Here is a 15,250-nt window from a genome sequence, read left to right as displayed (position 1 = left end):
GAGGCATATATCTAGTTCCCCTAACTAGGGAGCCCAACTAGATACTTACTTGCCAGTGCTATAAACCTAGTCATAGATGTAGGTGCAGATGAAATGTGCTGCTGGAATTACAGAACATTCAATTCCTACCCATTTTTACTACTAGTTGGGTCCTTTACTAAATAAGAGTTTCAATGATACTGCCTAGAAGATATTTTAACAGAGTTTGGTGAACAGTGTGAAGAATCTCTATGGTGTTTAGGTCTTTTTTAAAAAAAGGACAGAAGTGAGAGTGCTGCCTATAAATAAATGCTTGTATATTTGGTGAGTGGGCTGGCTGTCTCTGTTGTATTTCAGATCTGCTAGTAGTCATTATTGTTACTATATGTTAGGTGGTTCAGTTTATACTGATGTTTAAAAGGATATCTTGCCTCATTGTTATCTGTGCTACTCTAAAATGTGGGGTTTTTACTGTATTTTTGTGCTTGACTTTTGTAATATTTTTAGAAGGTTGTAAATTGCTTAGAGATGTTCTTTAAAATATGAAGCAGTATAAAAATTACCTAAATAAATATTAAGCTGTAGATTGCTCAAGACACTGAAAACCAGATTTGGAAACATACAACAGAAATCATAGACAAGAGATGGCAGGGGATTCTACTTGCATACAATTTTATTGTTTCCATGTTATTGTTTCACTTTTACCATCACAAGAAATGAAGGATTTCCAGAGGGATATTCTGTTGTATTATTCTGTTGTGGCAAAAAGCAACAAAGTGGCTTGTAGCACCTAAAAGACTAACAAATTTATCATGGCATATGCTCTTGTGGATTACGGTCCATTTCATCAGATGCTAAGAAACAAAGACAGACTAAAATATGATCTATATATGATACATCTGTGCTTTGTTTTTATAAATCATGACTTGGTAAAGAAAACACAACCTGCACAATGACTTATTGAGGCTACCACATATGGATTGTTGTGACAGATCCTGCTGGCTTGTAATTAGCTTTCTCAAAATGTCTAACACAAAGCATTTTGGAAAGTATCTGCCATCATGGACTTTGTCTCATTCTGGGCAATTAAGAATTTGCAGTCTGGGAGATGCTTCTGCTTGAAACCCTTTCCTTGTGCTAGAGTAAAGCTGTCTGTCACCACCCTACCAATATACTGGGTTTTCACAAAACTTCCAGTGAGCAGGTCACTTGCAGACCATCCATACCATACATTTAACGCACATGGCTTTCTCCCAAAGAATTCTAGGAACTGTAGTTTGTTAAGGGTGCTGGAAATTGTAGCTCTGAGAGGGGAAAATGTCTGTTCCCAGGATTCTTTGGGGGAAGCCATATGCTTTAAATGTATGGTGTGGATGTGATGTCAAATGACCTTAATATAATTGAATGGCTTGGATACAAGAAGAGACCAAAGTTGCCTTACTCTGCTAGATGTGTAGGGCATGGCAATCTGCTATCCAGAAACAGCTGCCTCAAGGGAAGAAGGTCCATTACCTCCACCAGATTAACCAAAGCTTTAGGCACCTGATGAGAAAAGATCTCAGTTATATAGACAACAGCATATGAAATACAGAGCTTGTCTTTTTTTATCTCTGTCAAAAGCATCTATGAAGCCTGATTCATTCTTCATCTTGTTTGACCCAATTTTCCCCTACATCCCTACCCCTTTCACACCATCCCAGAAAGGCTAGACAGTGACTATTAATGTTGTCATGGTCACCTACTGAGTACAGCTGGTGACCATAATTAGTGATATAGTGACACAACCCCCCCCCACTCAGTCACATTATGTTATTCATTCAAGCATGTGGCTCTCATGTGGCTTTGCATGCATGCTTGTTGGATGCCATTCTATAGTTGCTCAAACATCCCTTTGGAGTAGGGTTGCCAGGTCTCCGGTTTTCTGCCGGAGTCTCCAGCAAAAGGGGGCCGTCTCCGGCCTCTGGCAATACTTCATTTAAACTGGTGGATCTCCGGCTTTTCATTGGCCCCCTCAGGCACGCATATGTGATTGACACACGCATGCGTGAAGGCTGTGGCTGGCCGCCTTCCCGCCCTTTCTGGAGAGACAGGAGGAGGAGTTGAGGCGGTGCCCTGCAGTCTCCATCGCGGCCGCTAGAGCACCTTGTCGTTTGAATCAGCTCGGGATGAGAAGGCTGCTTTTCATGAGGAGCAGGTTGGAGGCCGGTTCGTGAGTGAGTGAGAGAGAGAGAGAGAGAGAAAGTGGGGGGCAGGCAGGCAGACCCCAGGCAGACCCTAGGCAGGCAAGTCCCAGGCAGGCAGGCCCCAGGCAGGCAGGCAGACCCCAGGCAGGCAGGCAGGCCCCAGGCAGGCAGGCAGGCCCCAGGCAGGCAGACCCCAGGCAGGCAGGCAAGCCCCAGGCAGGCAGGCAGACCCCAGGCAGGCAGGCAGGCCCCAGGCAGGCAGGCAGGCCCCAGGCAGGCAGGCAGGCAGGCAGACCCCAGGCAGGCAGGCAGGCAGGCAGACCCCAGGCAGGCAGGCAGGCTGCAGGCAGGCAGGCAGACCCCAGGCAGCCAGGCCCCAGGCAGCCAGGCCCCAGGCAGGCAGCCAGGCAAACCCCAGGGAGATGGGCTGCATAACCTCAGAGGGGGGGCAGAGAGAGAGATGGGCTGCATAACCTCAGAGAGAGGGGGGCGGCTGTGGGCTGAACAATTCTCAGCGCTGATGTGCCTGTCCCTCCACCTTTATCTTGCTGTAGATAGCCGGGACGAGGTCCAGAACAGCCAAGAAACACGCACAGCAGGATCTTGGTAGGCATGCCTTTATGGAATCATATGGCTTCCTTTATGGAATCAACCCATGTCTTGTTTGGTCTTCCTCTTTTTCTACTCCCTGCTATTTTCCCAAGCATTATAAAAGATTATTCTTATTTTGTATAATCTTTTATAAGACGTTTCATCTTGATGCAATTAAAAACTATTCAATTGCTTCAGCAGGCAAAAAAGTCAGTAAGTGGTCTGCCAAGACCCTCAGTAATGTTCAAGTAGTGGTGGTGGTGAGTTTGCAAATCCCTGGTCTATCGCCTTGCTGTCTGGTTGTGAGCTTACAGGATGCGGTGGACACAGGATGCTGGGTTTGAAGAACATAAGGAGAGCCCTGCTGAATCAGCCAAAGGCCCATTTAGTCCAGCATCTTGTTTGCACAGTGACCACCTAGATGCCTGTGGGAAGCCCACAAGCAGGACCCGAGTGCAGCAGCGCTGCCCCCACTTGTGATTCCCAGCAAATGGTACACAGAGGCATATAGCTTCTGATATGAAGGGCCTTTACTCTGATCCAACAGGGTTCCTCCAGCAGCATTGTGGGATACTTGTGTGCAGGGCTGGATTACCACTAGGCCCTTGCATTAGTGCCTATGAAACTCCTACAGGCCTACAAGAAAGTTTGGGTTCTACAAAATAATTTAATTAATGCAAATTATTGTCTGATGTAGCAGTTTACTCAGCCTTCACCCAATGAACAACAAACATATGTCTTAAGTAAATGTAGATTTACTTAAGTAAAACAGATTTGCAGCTGTTGTTGTTAGCAAAATCACAAATTACAATAGAGGAGCACAAGCCAAGATAGCCATGAAGCATTCTCAGTACATGAGATTTTGGCGTGAGGGACAAAATGATAAAATCTGACAGTGAAGCAGTTTGCTTCTCTTCAAGATACCCAGCTTATAAATGATGAGTAATAGAGCTCAACCCACAAAAAGTGTGACTGGACAACCAGCCAGATGGGCTTTCCCAGCATTGTTGTCTTTTCTAATGAATCACGTCTTCTCATGATGTGTCCAAAGTATGATAACCTCAGTTTCATCATTTTAGCTTCTAGTGATAGTTCTGGTTTAATTTGTTTAACATGGCTGCAACCATATCTACTCAGAAGTAAGTCCTATTGAGTTCTATGGGGCTTAGTTCCTTAATAAGCATGTTTACAGTTGTTGCCTTCAAGGGCATCCATCTGTGCTCCCATCTAACATCTCTGCAACACTAAGCTCCTTTCTTCCAATAATGGCCTGGCCTGAGGGCACGTAAACCCTTCTTGCCAGAAGCAAGTAAACTAGATTAAATGTTCCCTAAAGGCGTTGAACTGTGACCTGGCAGACCAGGGTTCGAATCCTCACACAGCCATGAAGCTCCCTGGGTGACCTTGGGCCAGTCACTGCCTCTCAGCCTCAGAGGAAGGCAATAGTAAACCACCTCTGTCTGAATACTGCTTACCATGAAGACCCTATCTGGGATCAACTTGAAGGCAGTCCATTTCCGTTTTGCATCACCATAAGCTTGTGAGAAAGAATGACCTTGTCACTTCAGATGGACTGAGGAACACCCTATTTTAGGTAAGATTTCTATTTTAATCTCCAATCAGAGAATTTTTTTTTGAATGGTATGCTCCAAGCAACTGTGGTTGATACAATGTGTCATGTTTAATGATGTCACTAGGGCCCACCCCGTGATGTCACTAGGGCCCGCCTTGTGATGTCACCAGGGCCCACCCCATGATGTCACCAGGGCCCGCCCCCATTTTCTCAGGTTTTTGGATGGTTCCGACCTGGCAACCCTACTTTGGAGAGTTTCATACCATAGCTTCATAAGGACCGCCAACTCTGTATATTCTATCTCGATCACAGAGATGGAGCACTTTTGGTGGTTCTCTACACCCCTGAGGTTCAGTTGCCTCTATCAGGGACCAAGCCTTTAGTGTGGCAGGCCCTGCCCTGGAGAACTCCCTACTAATAGAGGTTTGGCAAGAACCATCTCTCCCTTCTTTCAGGCCCCTCTTGGAAACTGAACTTTTTAGACAGGGCTTTGTAACATGAATTTCTCTCCAACCAATGCGGTATTTATTGCTGTTTTTATTGTTTTTAATTATTTTGGTTTTTAAATTTTTATTGTGTCTTTGTATTTTGTAAGCCTCCTTGACGTATTTCTATTAAAAGTGTGGCTTGTAAACACTTTAAATAAACAAGTAGCTCAGGGCTTCCCCATGATATCAAGCACAGAACACTAAGTGCATGTTATCCTTCAAGGGTAATCCCACAATCCACTATAAGGTGACAACTTTTCCAGGCACAATAGACTACACTATAAGACAGGGAAGATTGTGGTGAATAGCCTGCTGCAAAAAATGTGGTTTTGATGGGGACAGGGAAGAAGTCATTAGCCCTGTTCAGGCTTTCACCACCATGTGATTAGAACTGCACGAAGGAGGGGATGGAGGTGCTCTGTGGCCCTGCCTTTTTCACTGCTTTCCTGATGCTCAGCTCTATAACTCGCTGGCAGGGATAACCTCTGGAGAGGGGAACCTGCTTCATGCATCTGTTTCAAACCCTGCAAGTTTCTAAGTCATACAGGGATCCTCCATGAGCAGAGCAGTTTCTCCACACCAGAAGTCACCCCCTCTGGTATGTGAAGTGCAATGGAGCAAAGCGATGGGGAAATAATGGAGGGACCAATGAACACGCCCCACTCTTTCCGCAGCACAATTCTGATCGCATGCAGGTTGAATGCCTGAATGTTTATTCCATTTGTTAAGAAAGCTAGATGATGTACTGAGAAAGGGGGCACTCATCCCTCAAAGAAGGGAGTCTACTGGCCTCAGGGATGGAAGGATCTGTCAATTTTGGTTCTCAGTTTCTCATTTTTAAAATTTTAAATTCAGTTCTCCACATTTCTGTAGCAAGTTGCAATTTGAAAAAAATCCTCAGTAAAATTCTTCAGAATTTTAATGTGAATTTTTGTATGCACATTTTTGTATGCAGTTTTGACTAAAGTACACATTTTTGGAAGAAAATTTTCCTAATATAATGCAATTTTATATGCTATTTTCATGAATAGATTCATTGTTATGCACACTTTCTCCTAATACATGCATTTTTGTAAATATTGGTCAGCTGGAGAACTGCAACACAAAATTTGTGTGAATTTTTTAGAGATGGCTGTGTTTCAGACAGTGCAGATTTGATAGATTAGGCTTTAAATGTCAGCTGAATTTAACCCCCATCCCTAACTGGAGTACAACCACCTGACTAGTGGTTAAGTATGGACCTCCAAACTTGCCTTGAAGTATTTGGGATGTGTTTACACAAATGCCACAAGCCCCTGTTGGTTGTTGAATGTGACATGACTAGCAATGTGTAACACAGCCTACCTATCTTCTTCTTGGGACTGTGTAGAGAATTGCATTTTTCCAGAAATAAAATAATATCATTTAAGTGCTGGGGCATCCCCATGGATGTGGCAAGATGTGATCTCAGTTGAAGCTGAGTAGACGGTATGAAATAAATGATGTACTCAGCCTCAGACCAAGTGGTGGTCTGAAAATCTCCTAAATATGGCTGTGCTGTTTTGAGTGATTATGTAGCTACACCCTAAGATGAAAAGATGCTCTCCACGTATCCACCACCTACCTCGGCATGAAGAAGGTCAAGGGCTTCCTGAACGTGACTTGAAAAGTTTACAGCTGAATAGTGATTCTAATACAAGTAGGATATAGAAAGAGAGGGTTACTGGACCTAAGTGACCAGAACATCTGTACCTGTTATGATTTATAATGACATGGATTAATCCTGCAACTCACTCCTTTACTGGAATACATGATGTAGCTAAATCAGGATACTGGTGAAATTGTGTATCCTAATTAAGGATTGCAATGGAAGGAGAAAACATGGTGTTATGAGCCTGGATGTCTTGATTATTATGAACAGGCCAATTACTATGTTTTTGCATAATCTGGCACCTGCACAATCTGGCACCTTGATGGCTAGAAACTTCCCTATCTGTGCCATGTTACAACATTTTTAAATTTCCGGTATGCTCTGCCTATATATTTGTAAGCAAGCAAAGACACTATTAACTTTCCAATGCTTTCTTTCATTACCAGGAAACAAATCCTACAAGACAGTCACACCTGGAACTCTCTAGTGTTCAAGGAAATGAAGTGGGCCACTCTCTTTTCCTAACAACCTTTAACCAATACCAGCATGCCAAGAGTTGCTTTGATACCTGAAGCTATATCTTCAACTTCAAAGGAGCTGTGAGGACTCCCTAAAATGAGAACTTCCTTGGTCTAGTAGTCTGACACTCAGGTTGGGCGGCAATGGCAGGCTGCTGCCCAAATTTTTTCTCTGAATGGCTAGTCTAGGGCTTTTGCAATATTAAGTAGCCCAAAAGAACTGCATGAAGTGAGGAGTTTAGCAACTTGTGCTCTTAAAAATCACCAACAAAATATGGCCAGAAGTGGAATTGATCTCTACCCAAGCTTCCACCTGAAGTCATTTTCTTACCCAGGATGATACTTCAGGCAGCATAAAAACTTTATCTAGCACTGCTAATGGCCAGAACCTCCAACCATGTCATCCAGGATGCATTAAACTCTTCAGCCATGGTTTTTTATCTTGTGTAATCATGAAGGAAAGTCTTCAACAAGTCCCTGGAAACCATAATTTTGACTTTCATCCAGCATCACAGAGCTTTGAGAACATCCCCATAACTCACAATGTCTTTGCAATAGTTGCACAGATCATGGACTCCAATGAATACAGTTATGACCTTCCAGTCCGTGTCAAAATTTATTCTCTAGGTAAACAAAAGGAAAACAGATGTGTCATTTCTGGCTTATCTATGCTGGTATATAATGCATGGTTGTCAGCCTACACGAAGCAATTATCTGTGACCCTTCATACTGTGACAAGTAAACAAGTTTCTTGAATGTTGTCAACCTACCGAGTCATTTTTCATTAATTTCACAAGGTGCTTTACTTGGTCTGGTAAGTCCCTAGGAAAGAGGGCAAACGGTAAATTAAAATGGATGTATATTTGATGCCTGAATACATCTATAGATTCATCTTTTAAAAACAGGTCTGTAGAGTAAGAAGTGGACATTCCCATTTTATCAACAGAGGACTGCAGTCCCAAACAGGGTACATTACTTGCCCAATCTGACCTAGGCCACATTCACACCATAATTTATTCCACTATTATTCCATTTTAAACTGTCATGGCTTCCCCCAAAGAATCATGGGAACTGTAGTTTGTTAAGGGTGCTGAGAGGAGATTCCCATTCTTCACAAAGAGCTACAATTCTCAAAGTGGTTTAACAATCAATACCTCTTCTCGGGGAACTCTGCAAATTGCAGGTCTGTGAGGCGAATAACAACTGCATCATCTGCATCATCAATAAACTATACTTCCCAGGATTCTTTGGGGGATAGGGCTCTCCTAACAACTCTCTGCACCATCAACAAACTATACTTCCCTGGACTCTTTGGGGGAAGCCATGACTGTTTAAAGTGGAATAACAATGGAATAACTGTATTGGGTGAATGTGGCCCTATTAAATCATTGGCAAAAATGGAACAAGTTTAGATTTCCTTAGACTCACAGGAGCACTTTTAAATCTTTGTCTTCGTTTACAACTGGATCAGGAAAATAGAGCCAAGGAAAAAATTAAGGTAGTGATTCATCCATGAAAGTGTTTGATGAGTCATTTCTGACAGCAAGGGAACCGAAAGCCATCAAGGTTGATCAGGCTGAATGGATATGTATACTGTGAATATCTGACCAAGACTCTGTTCTTTTCAAGGTAAAGTGCAGAGTCAGGCAGTATTTCTCTCCCCATTTTGTGCACATCTTTTTGAAACATACAGACGTCATAGCAGAGATAGGATGGCCATGTGTCTGAGGGCAGTCCTCCATTTGCCCTGTTTGAAGGGCTGTCTGGACCATGTCCACTTCAAAGATAAAGAACTGTAAGAAGGAAGAGCAACAGCCTTGATGAACAGTTAGCATCTGGACAGCAGCCTTAGCAGGTACATAGGTTTCCTGGTCATAGTATTCCCCTCTGTAGGGAGATGTATTGCATTTCTATTTAAATTCCAATAATCATTTCTAAATTTGCACATAAGAACATAAGAAGAGCCTGCTGGATCAGGCCAGTGGCCCATCTAGTCCAGCATCCTGTTCTCATAGTGGCCAACCAGGTGCCTGGGGGAAGCCCGCAAGCAGGACCCGAGTGCAAGAACACTCTCCCCTCCTGAGGCTTCCGGCAACTGGTTTTCAGAAGCATGCTGCCTCTGACTAGGGTGGCAGAGCACAGCCATCATGGCTAGTAGCCATTGATAGCCCTGTCCTCCATGAACTTGTCTAATCTTCTTTTAAAGCCATCCAAGCTGGTGGCCATTACTGCATCTTGTGGAAGTAAATTCCATAGTTTAACTATGCGCTGAGTAAAGAAGTACTTCCTTTTGTCTGTCCTGAATCTTCCAACATTCAGTTTCTTGGAATGTCCACGAGTTCTAGTATTATGAGAGAGGGAGAAGAACTTTTCTCTGTCCACTTTCTCAATGCCATGCATAATTTTATACACTTCTATCATGTCTCCTCTGACCCGCCTTTTCTCTAAACTAAAAAGCCCCAAATGCTGCAACCTTTCCTCGTAAGGGAGTCGCTCCATCCCCTTGATCATTCTGGTTGCCCTCTTCTGAACCTTTTCCAACTCTATAATATCCTTTTGAGATGAGGCGACCAGAACTGTACACAGTATTCCAAATGCGGCCGCACCATAGATTTATACAACGGCATTATGATATCGGCTGTTTTATTTTCAATACCTTTCCTAATTATCGCTAGCATGGAATTTGCCTTTTTCACAGCTGCCGCACACTGGGTCGACATTTTCATTGTGCTGTCCACTACAACCCCGAGGTCTCTCTCCTGGTCGGTCACCGCCAGTTCAGACCCCATGAGCGTATATGTGAAATTCAGATTTTTTGCTCCAATATGCATAATTTTACACTTGTTTATATTGAATTGCATTTGCCATTTTTCCGCCCATTCACTCAGTTTGGAGAGGTCTTTTTGGAGCTCTTCGCAATCCCTTTTTGTTTTAACAACCCTGAACAATTTAGTGTCATCAGCAAACTTGGCCACTTCACTGCTCACTCCTAATTCTAGGTCATTAATGAACAAGTTGAAAAGTACAGGTCCCAATACCGATCCTTGAGGGACTCCACTTTCTACAGCCCTCCATTGGGAGAACTGTCCGTTTATTCCTACTCTCTGCTTTCTGCTTCTTAACCAATTCCTTATCCACAAGAGGACCTCTCCTCTTATTCCATGACTGCTAAGCTTCCTCAGAAGCCTTTGGTGAGGTACCTTGTCAAACGCTTTTTGAAAGTCTAAGTACACTATGTCCACTGGATCACCTCTATCTATATGCTTGTTGACACTCTCAAAGAATTCTAATAGGTTACTGAGACAGGACTTTCCCTTGCAGAAGCCATGCTGGCTCTGCTTCAGCAAGGCTTGTTCTTCTATGTGCTTAGTTAATCTAGCTTTAATAATACTTGCTACCAGTTTTCCAGGGACAGAAGTTAAGCTAACTGGCCTGTAATTTCCGGGATCCCCTCTGGATCCCTTTTTGAAGATTGGCGTTACATTTGCCACTTTCCAGTCCTCAGGGACGGAGGAGGACCCAAGGGACAAGTTACATATTTTAGTTAGCAGATCAGCAATTTCACCTTTGAGTTCTTTGAGAACTCTCGGGTGGATGCCATCCGGGCCCGGTGATTTGTCAGTTTTTATATTGTCCATTAAGCTTAGAACTTCCTCTCTCGTTACCACTATTTGTCTTAGTTCCTCAGAATCCCTTCCTGCAAATGTTAGTTCAGGTTCAGGGATCTGCCCTATATCTTCCACTGTGAAGACAGATGCAAAGAATTCATTTAGCTTCTCTGCAATCTCCTTATCGTTCTTTAGTACACCTTTGACTCCCTTATCATCCAAGGGATGATATATGTAAAATATGCATATGTAAAATATCAAATGCAATGTTTATCCAAATGGGTTCTCTTTCTTTGTCCTCCCTTTTTTATTATACATTTCTCCCCTTTTGGCGATGTGCAAGTGGTCACCCTAAGCAGAGATGATAACTTCTGCTGGGGTCCTTTAGTGAAATGCAAAAAGGAAAGAAGTGAATAGTTTCAGCTTTCCTTTCAAAACCTTGATTAAAGCCAGGAACAAAACAGCCACAACACTTCAAGCTAAAATGACTTCTTCCTTGAGTTATTTTCCCCCGCATTCACTCTATAGTTGCTGATGGAAGCAATTATATGGAAGTGCCCTAACATCAATGAAAACAGTAAAGGCATGGAAATGTCTGGCGTTTTAGGAAGCCCCAGGGCTCAGATATGAGTTGGAACTCTGTTCCATGTTCCATGTCTTCCCCAAGATTAGAGATGGTATGAAATTTCAAATGGTTCCTTGGGTTCTTGTCTTTGATTTACATTATTTGAAAAATGGCTTCATATCAGCAGAGATACATAGCTAAATTAGGCAAGATAATCCCTTTCTTCCTTCCACTGCTGTATGGAAATCCAAGAACCGTACAAGTTTATGTTATCTGTGCTGTAAATAAAATGTGGTAGAAGTAACTTTTAATGTGTGTCTTTGAGAGTTCAGGGACATCACTATAGTATCTGAGTACATGAAGACAACAAATGGGACTGATGGAAAAGGGAGCAACCTGCCTTCTCTCACTGTGCTAAATCTTTCCCATATGAATAAATATTAGGAAAGCCAGGAGGCATCTATGAAAGTAACTTCCTCCATGTTTTTACAGAATAATTTCAACACAATGTTGCTGGATAAAACTGAGGATCCACTTCTTTTTGATCCAGGCCTAGTTAGACTGAGGGATTCAATTCATCTATGCCAACAGTGCCCTTCTGAAATCTGAAGGAATACCAAAACTCTCTAGTTAAAACTTCCTAGCTTGTGAAACAGATAGCAACTGATCTGGTGGAAAATCCTTTCCAGATACATCTGGAAATCTAAAACATTCATGTGAAACTTTAAAGTAACTACTCATAGCATACACATGCACACCTGCACAAACACACCAGAACACCTACTACCTGATATCCCAGCTTCAGTTTTAGTTATTTTATTTAACAACGTTTATATACTGCATGAATGTAAAGACCTCTAAGCTCTTTACATTTTTAAAAGAAAAAATATCAATAAAATGGTTAAAAACAAATAATTAAAAACATTTAAACCATTAAAACAGCTGCTAACTAAAAAGATTTTAAAAAATCAACATCTATGTTTCTGGATAGGCTTGCCTAAACAAAAAAAATATTTAAGCAGGCACTGAAATGAATACAGTGATGGCACCTGCCTGATGTCAACAGGCAGGGAGTTCCAAACAGTAGGTGCTGCCACACTAGAAGAATGATTTCTTACAAAGTGCAGGAAGAGTCATATGTGGTAGTGTGGCACCTGTAACTATGCCTGTTCCAGTGCCTCCAAATATTTGATACCTTGGAGAAAGAAGAAAAAATAATCCAAAGTGTTACCACCAAGGAGGAGGACAAATCCTGCATAATTTTGGATATCCTGTCTATTGGGCTTTGCATATAAATCAGATTACAGTGCAATGTTATTCAATTGTTGTATGGCAGTCTGATGATATGCCTCAAGGTAGCACTTCTGTGGCAGATATATCTCATTTTCCTTGTGCTCAAACTGCAAAATCTTATTGTCAGAAAAATGAATGGCTATTCAGCAATTTGAGTGCTCATTGTTGCTACTATCTGCACTTTGGAATTTGACAGTGCAAATAATAATAATAAATAAATTTTATTTCTAGGCCGCCTATCTGGCCGCACAAGCGGCCACTCTAGGCGGCGTACAAGATAAAGTAAAATACAACATACAAACTACATAAAAACCCAAGAACTACAATATAAAACAAAACCGAACCCACCCATAGCTAAAACCAATGGCACCCAAAAGAAAAAGAAACAAAAACAAAAGACAAAAACCCAAGCCACCTCAGCCAGCCGGCTTATGTATCCCTCCAAAGAGGGACAGGTGATGGAAATTAGTCACAGCTGGCTGGGTACCTGGGACCTGGTCCTGCAGGAGGCACGTCTGCCAGGCAGCAGTCCCACTGGGAAGGGTGGTGGAGGTGGTGTTCCAACAGCAGCAGCAGCAACAGCAGGCTCTCCTTCCCTGGGTGGCGATGTTCTCCTTCTTCCTGCAGGCACTGGGTCTCCCAGGCCACCTCAGCCAGCCGGCTTATGTATCCCTCCAAAGAGGGACAGGTGATGGAAATTAGTCACAAGTGGCTGGGTACCTGGGACCTGGTCCTGCAGGAGGCACGTCTGCCAGGCAGCAGTCCCACTGGGAAGGGTGGTGGAGGTGGTGTTCCAACAGCAGCAGCAACAGCAGGCTCTCCTTCCCTGGGTGGCGATGTTCTCCTTCTTCCTGCAGGCACTGGGTCTCCCAGGCCACCTCAGCCAGCCGGCTTATGTATCCCTCCAAAGAGGGACAGGTGATGGAAATTAGTCACAGCTGGCTGGGTACCTGGGACCTGGTCCTGCAGGAGGCATGTCTGCCAGGCAGCAGTCCCACTGGGAAGGGTGGTGGAGGTGGTGTTCCAACAGCAGCAGCAGCAACAGCAGGCTCTCCTTCCCTGGGTGGCGATGTTCTCCTTCTTCCTGCAGGTACTGGGTCTCCCAGGCCACCTCAGCCAGCCGGCTTATGTATCCCTCCAAAGAGGGACAGGTGATGGAAATTAGTCACAAGTGGCTGGGTACCTGGGACCTGGTCCTGCAGGAGGCACGTCTGCCAGGCAGCAGTCCCACTGGGAAGGGTGGTGGAGGTGGTGTTCCAACAGCAGCAGCAACAGCAGGCTCTCCTTCCCTGGGTGGCGATGTTCTCCTTCTTCCTGCAGGCACTGGGTCTCCCAGGCCACCTCAGCCAGCCGGCTTATGTATCCCTCCAAAGAGGGACAGGTGATGGAAATTAGTCACAGCTGGCTGGGTACCTGGGACCTGGTCCTGCAGGAGGCACGTCTGCCAGGCAGCAGTCCCACTGGGAAGGGTGGTGGAGGCATAGTTCCCTATTGGCTAGTGCTCATGATATCGCCAGTGATTATATACATTAACCCCATCCTACCATACCTGTCTTTTTATAAACTTTTAAATAAAAAACAGTGTATTTTAAAAAAGATCCTTGGGAGCTGTGTCCTGCTTCAGTGTGCCATATTAGCATATTCCATGTTAATTTTTCAAAAGTTTCAAAAATCAGCATGGCTACCCTCTTACGCCATATTGTTGGAATCTTTAATCAACGTACTAGATTTTTCTTTCAGTGGCTTTGTTATTGGGGGGAAGGTGTTAATTCTTTCCTTCTACCTGCAAGGACAGTCAACACCAGAATGCTTACTGAGCCCTATTTTCCAGAAGAAATCACACCAGCATACCTTAGGAAGGCATCCCCCTATTCACTATGGAAGGATTGGACAAGTCATTGCTGCAGACTAGTATGTGTTTACCATTATGGATACAGTCTGATAGCTTATTTTAGTGGTCTGGAAAGGCCCTTAGTTTATCCTTTGGTTCCCTCCCAGTTCTAGGGCAAAAGGCCTTCTTCAGCACAGTAAGTAGACACTAGTATATCCCACTGTGGTTGCATGTGTGTGTGTGTCAAACAAGAACAAGGAACCTGGTCCCAGGCTATGGTTTGAAGGCACATGAGGCTACCACCTTGCTGAAGCTAAGCAGGTCTGGGTCTGGTCAGTGCTTGGATGGGAGACTGCCTGGGAACCACATGTATGCTGCCTTGGGTTCCATGGTGAAAGGAAGGCGGTAACAAATAAATAATAAGTAAATAAAATAAATAAACTTCAGATCCAGGGGCTAAATGCAGCCCTTCAGGACTCTGTCCTGTCCTTGGGACCTTTGGCAGGCCATGCCCCTTCCCCAGGCCACATCCCCTCTCACCCCGGCCACATCTCTCACGAGGCTTGCTTCTTACCCTCTTTGAGTGCATTTGCCTGGTGGAATGTGTCCTTGAACTGTGATAATGCCTGGATGGAGAATGGAGAGGTCTGTGTATGTACAGAAATACCTTACCTTGCTCAGTACAGTAGCCTACATTCCACCCACACAAAAGTCAGAATCACATCCATTGCTTTGCTTACTTTTGCCACTGGCCACACCTACCACTAGTTTGTCACCTCTGGAAGATTGCCCTCAAGGGCATGTGGCCCTTGTACTGAACAACTTTCCCATCCAACTACATTGTAGAAAGACATACTCAGCCTGCGCGCTTGGAAGTGCCTGGTTGAGAAAGGCAGTTGGCTCACTTAGGCTACCTGTGCCAGTTGAGTATCCTGTGAGGTTAGCATTGAACTCACAAAGGATATCTGAAAGAAAAAGAAAACCATGAAGA

At 43.8% G+C, this 15,250-nt stretch overlaps 1 protein-coding gene across 7 annotated transcripts in view; it reads right to left on the bottom strand.

The window, feature by feature from the left end:
• PLB1 (phospholipase B1) overlaps nucleotides 1-15,250 on the bottom strand; it is a 188,027-nt gene that overhangs the window by 57,586 nt on the left and 115,191 nt on the right. For all 7 annotated transcript variants that reach the window (XM_061624944.1, XM_061624951.1, XM_061624949.1 and 4 more), the window contains 5 exons: nucleotides 15,116-15,224; nucleotides 7,733-7,784; nucleotides 7,505-7,585; nucleotides 6,418-6,483; nucleotides 1,421-1,521 (listed from right to left, as the gene is read on the bottom strand). In XM_061624944.1, the coding sequence (XP_061480928.1) occupies nucleotides 1,421-1,521; nucleotides 6,418-6,483; nucleotides 7,505-7,585; nucleotides 7,733-7,784; nucleotides 15,116-15,224 (409 nt within the window). The remainder of the gene's footprint in view (nucleotides 1-1,420; nucleotides 1,522-6,417; nucleotides 6,484-7,504; nucleotides 7,586-7,732; nucleotides 7,785-15,115; nucleotides 15,225-15,250) is intronic.

Source organism: Rhineura floridana, chromosome 4, assembly GCF_030035675.1.
Source record: "Rhineura floridana isolate rRhiFlo1 chromosome 4, rRhiFlo1.hap2, whole genome shotgun sequence".
NCBI lineage: Eukaryota > Metazoa > Chordata > Lepidosauria > Squamata > Rhineuridae > Rhineura > Rhineura floridana.
The sequence above is the reverse complement of the archived record's forward strand: the minus strand, read 5'-3'. Positions and strand labels throughout refer to the sequence as shown.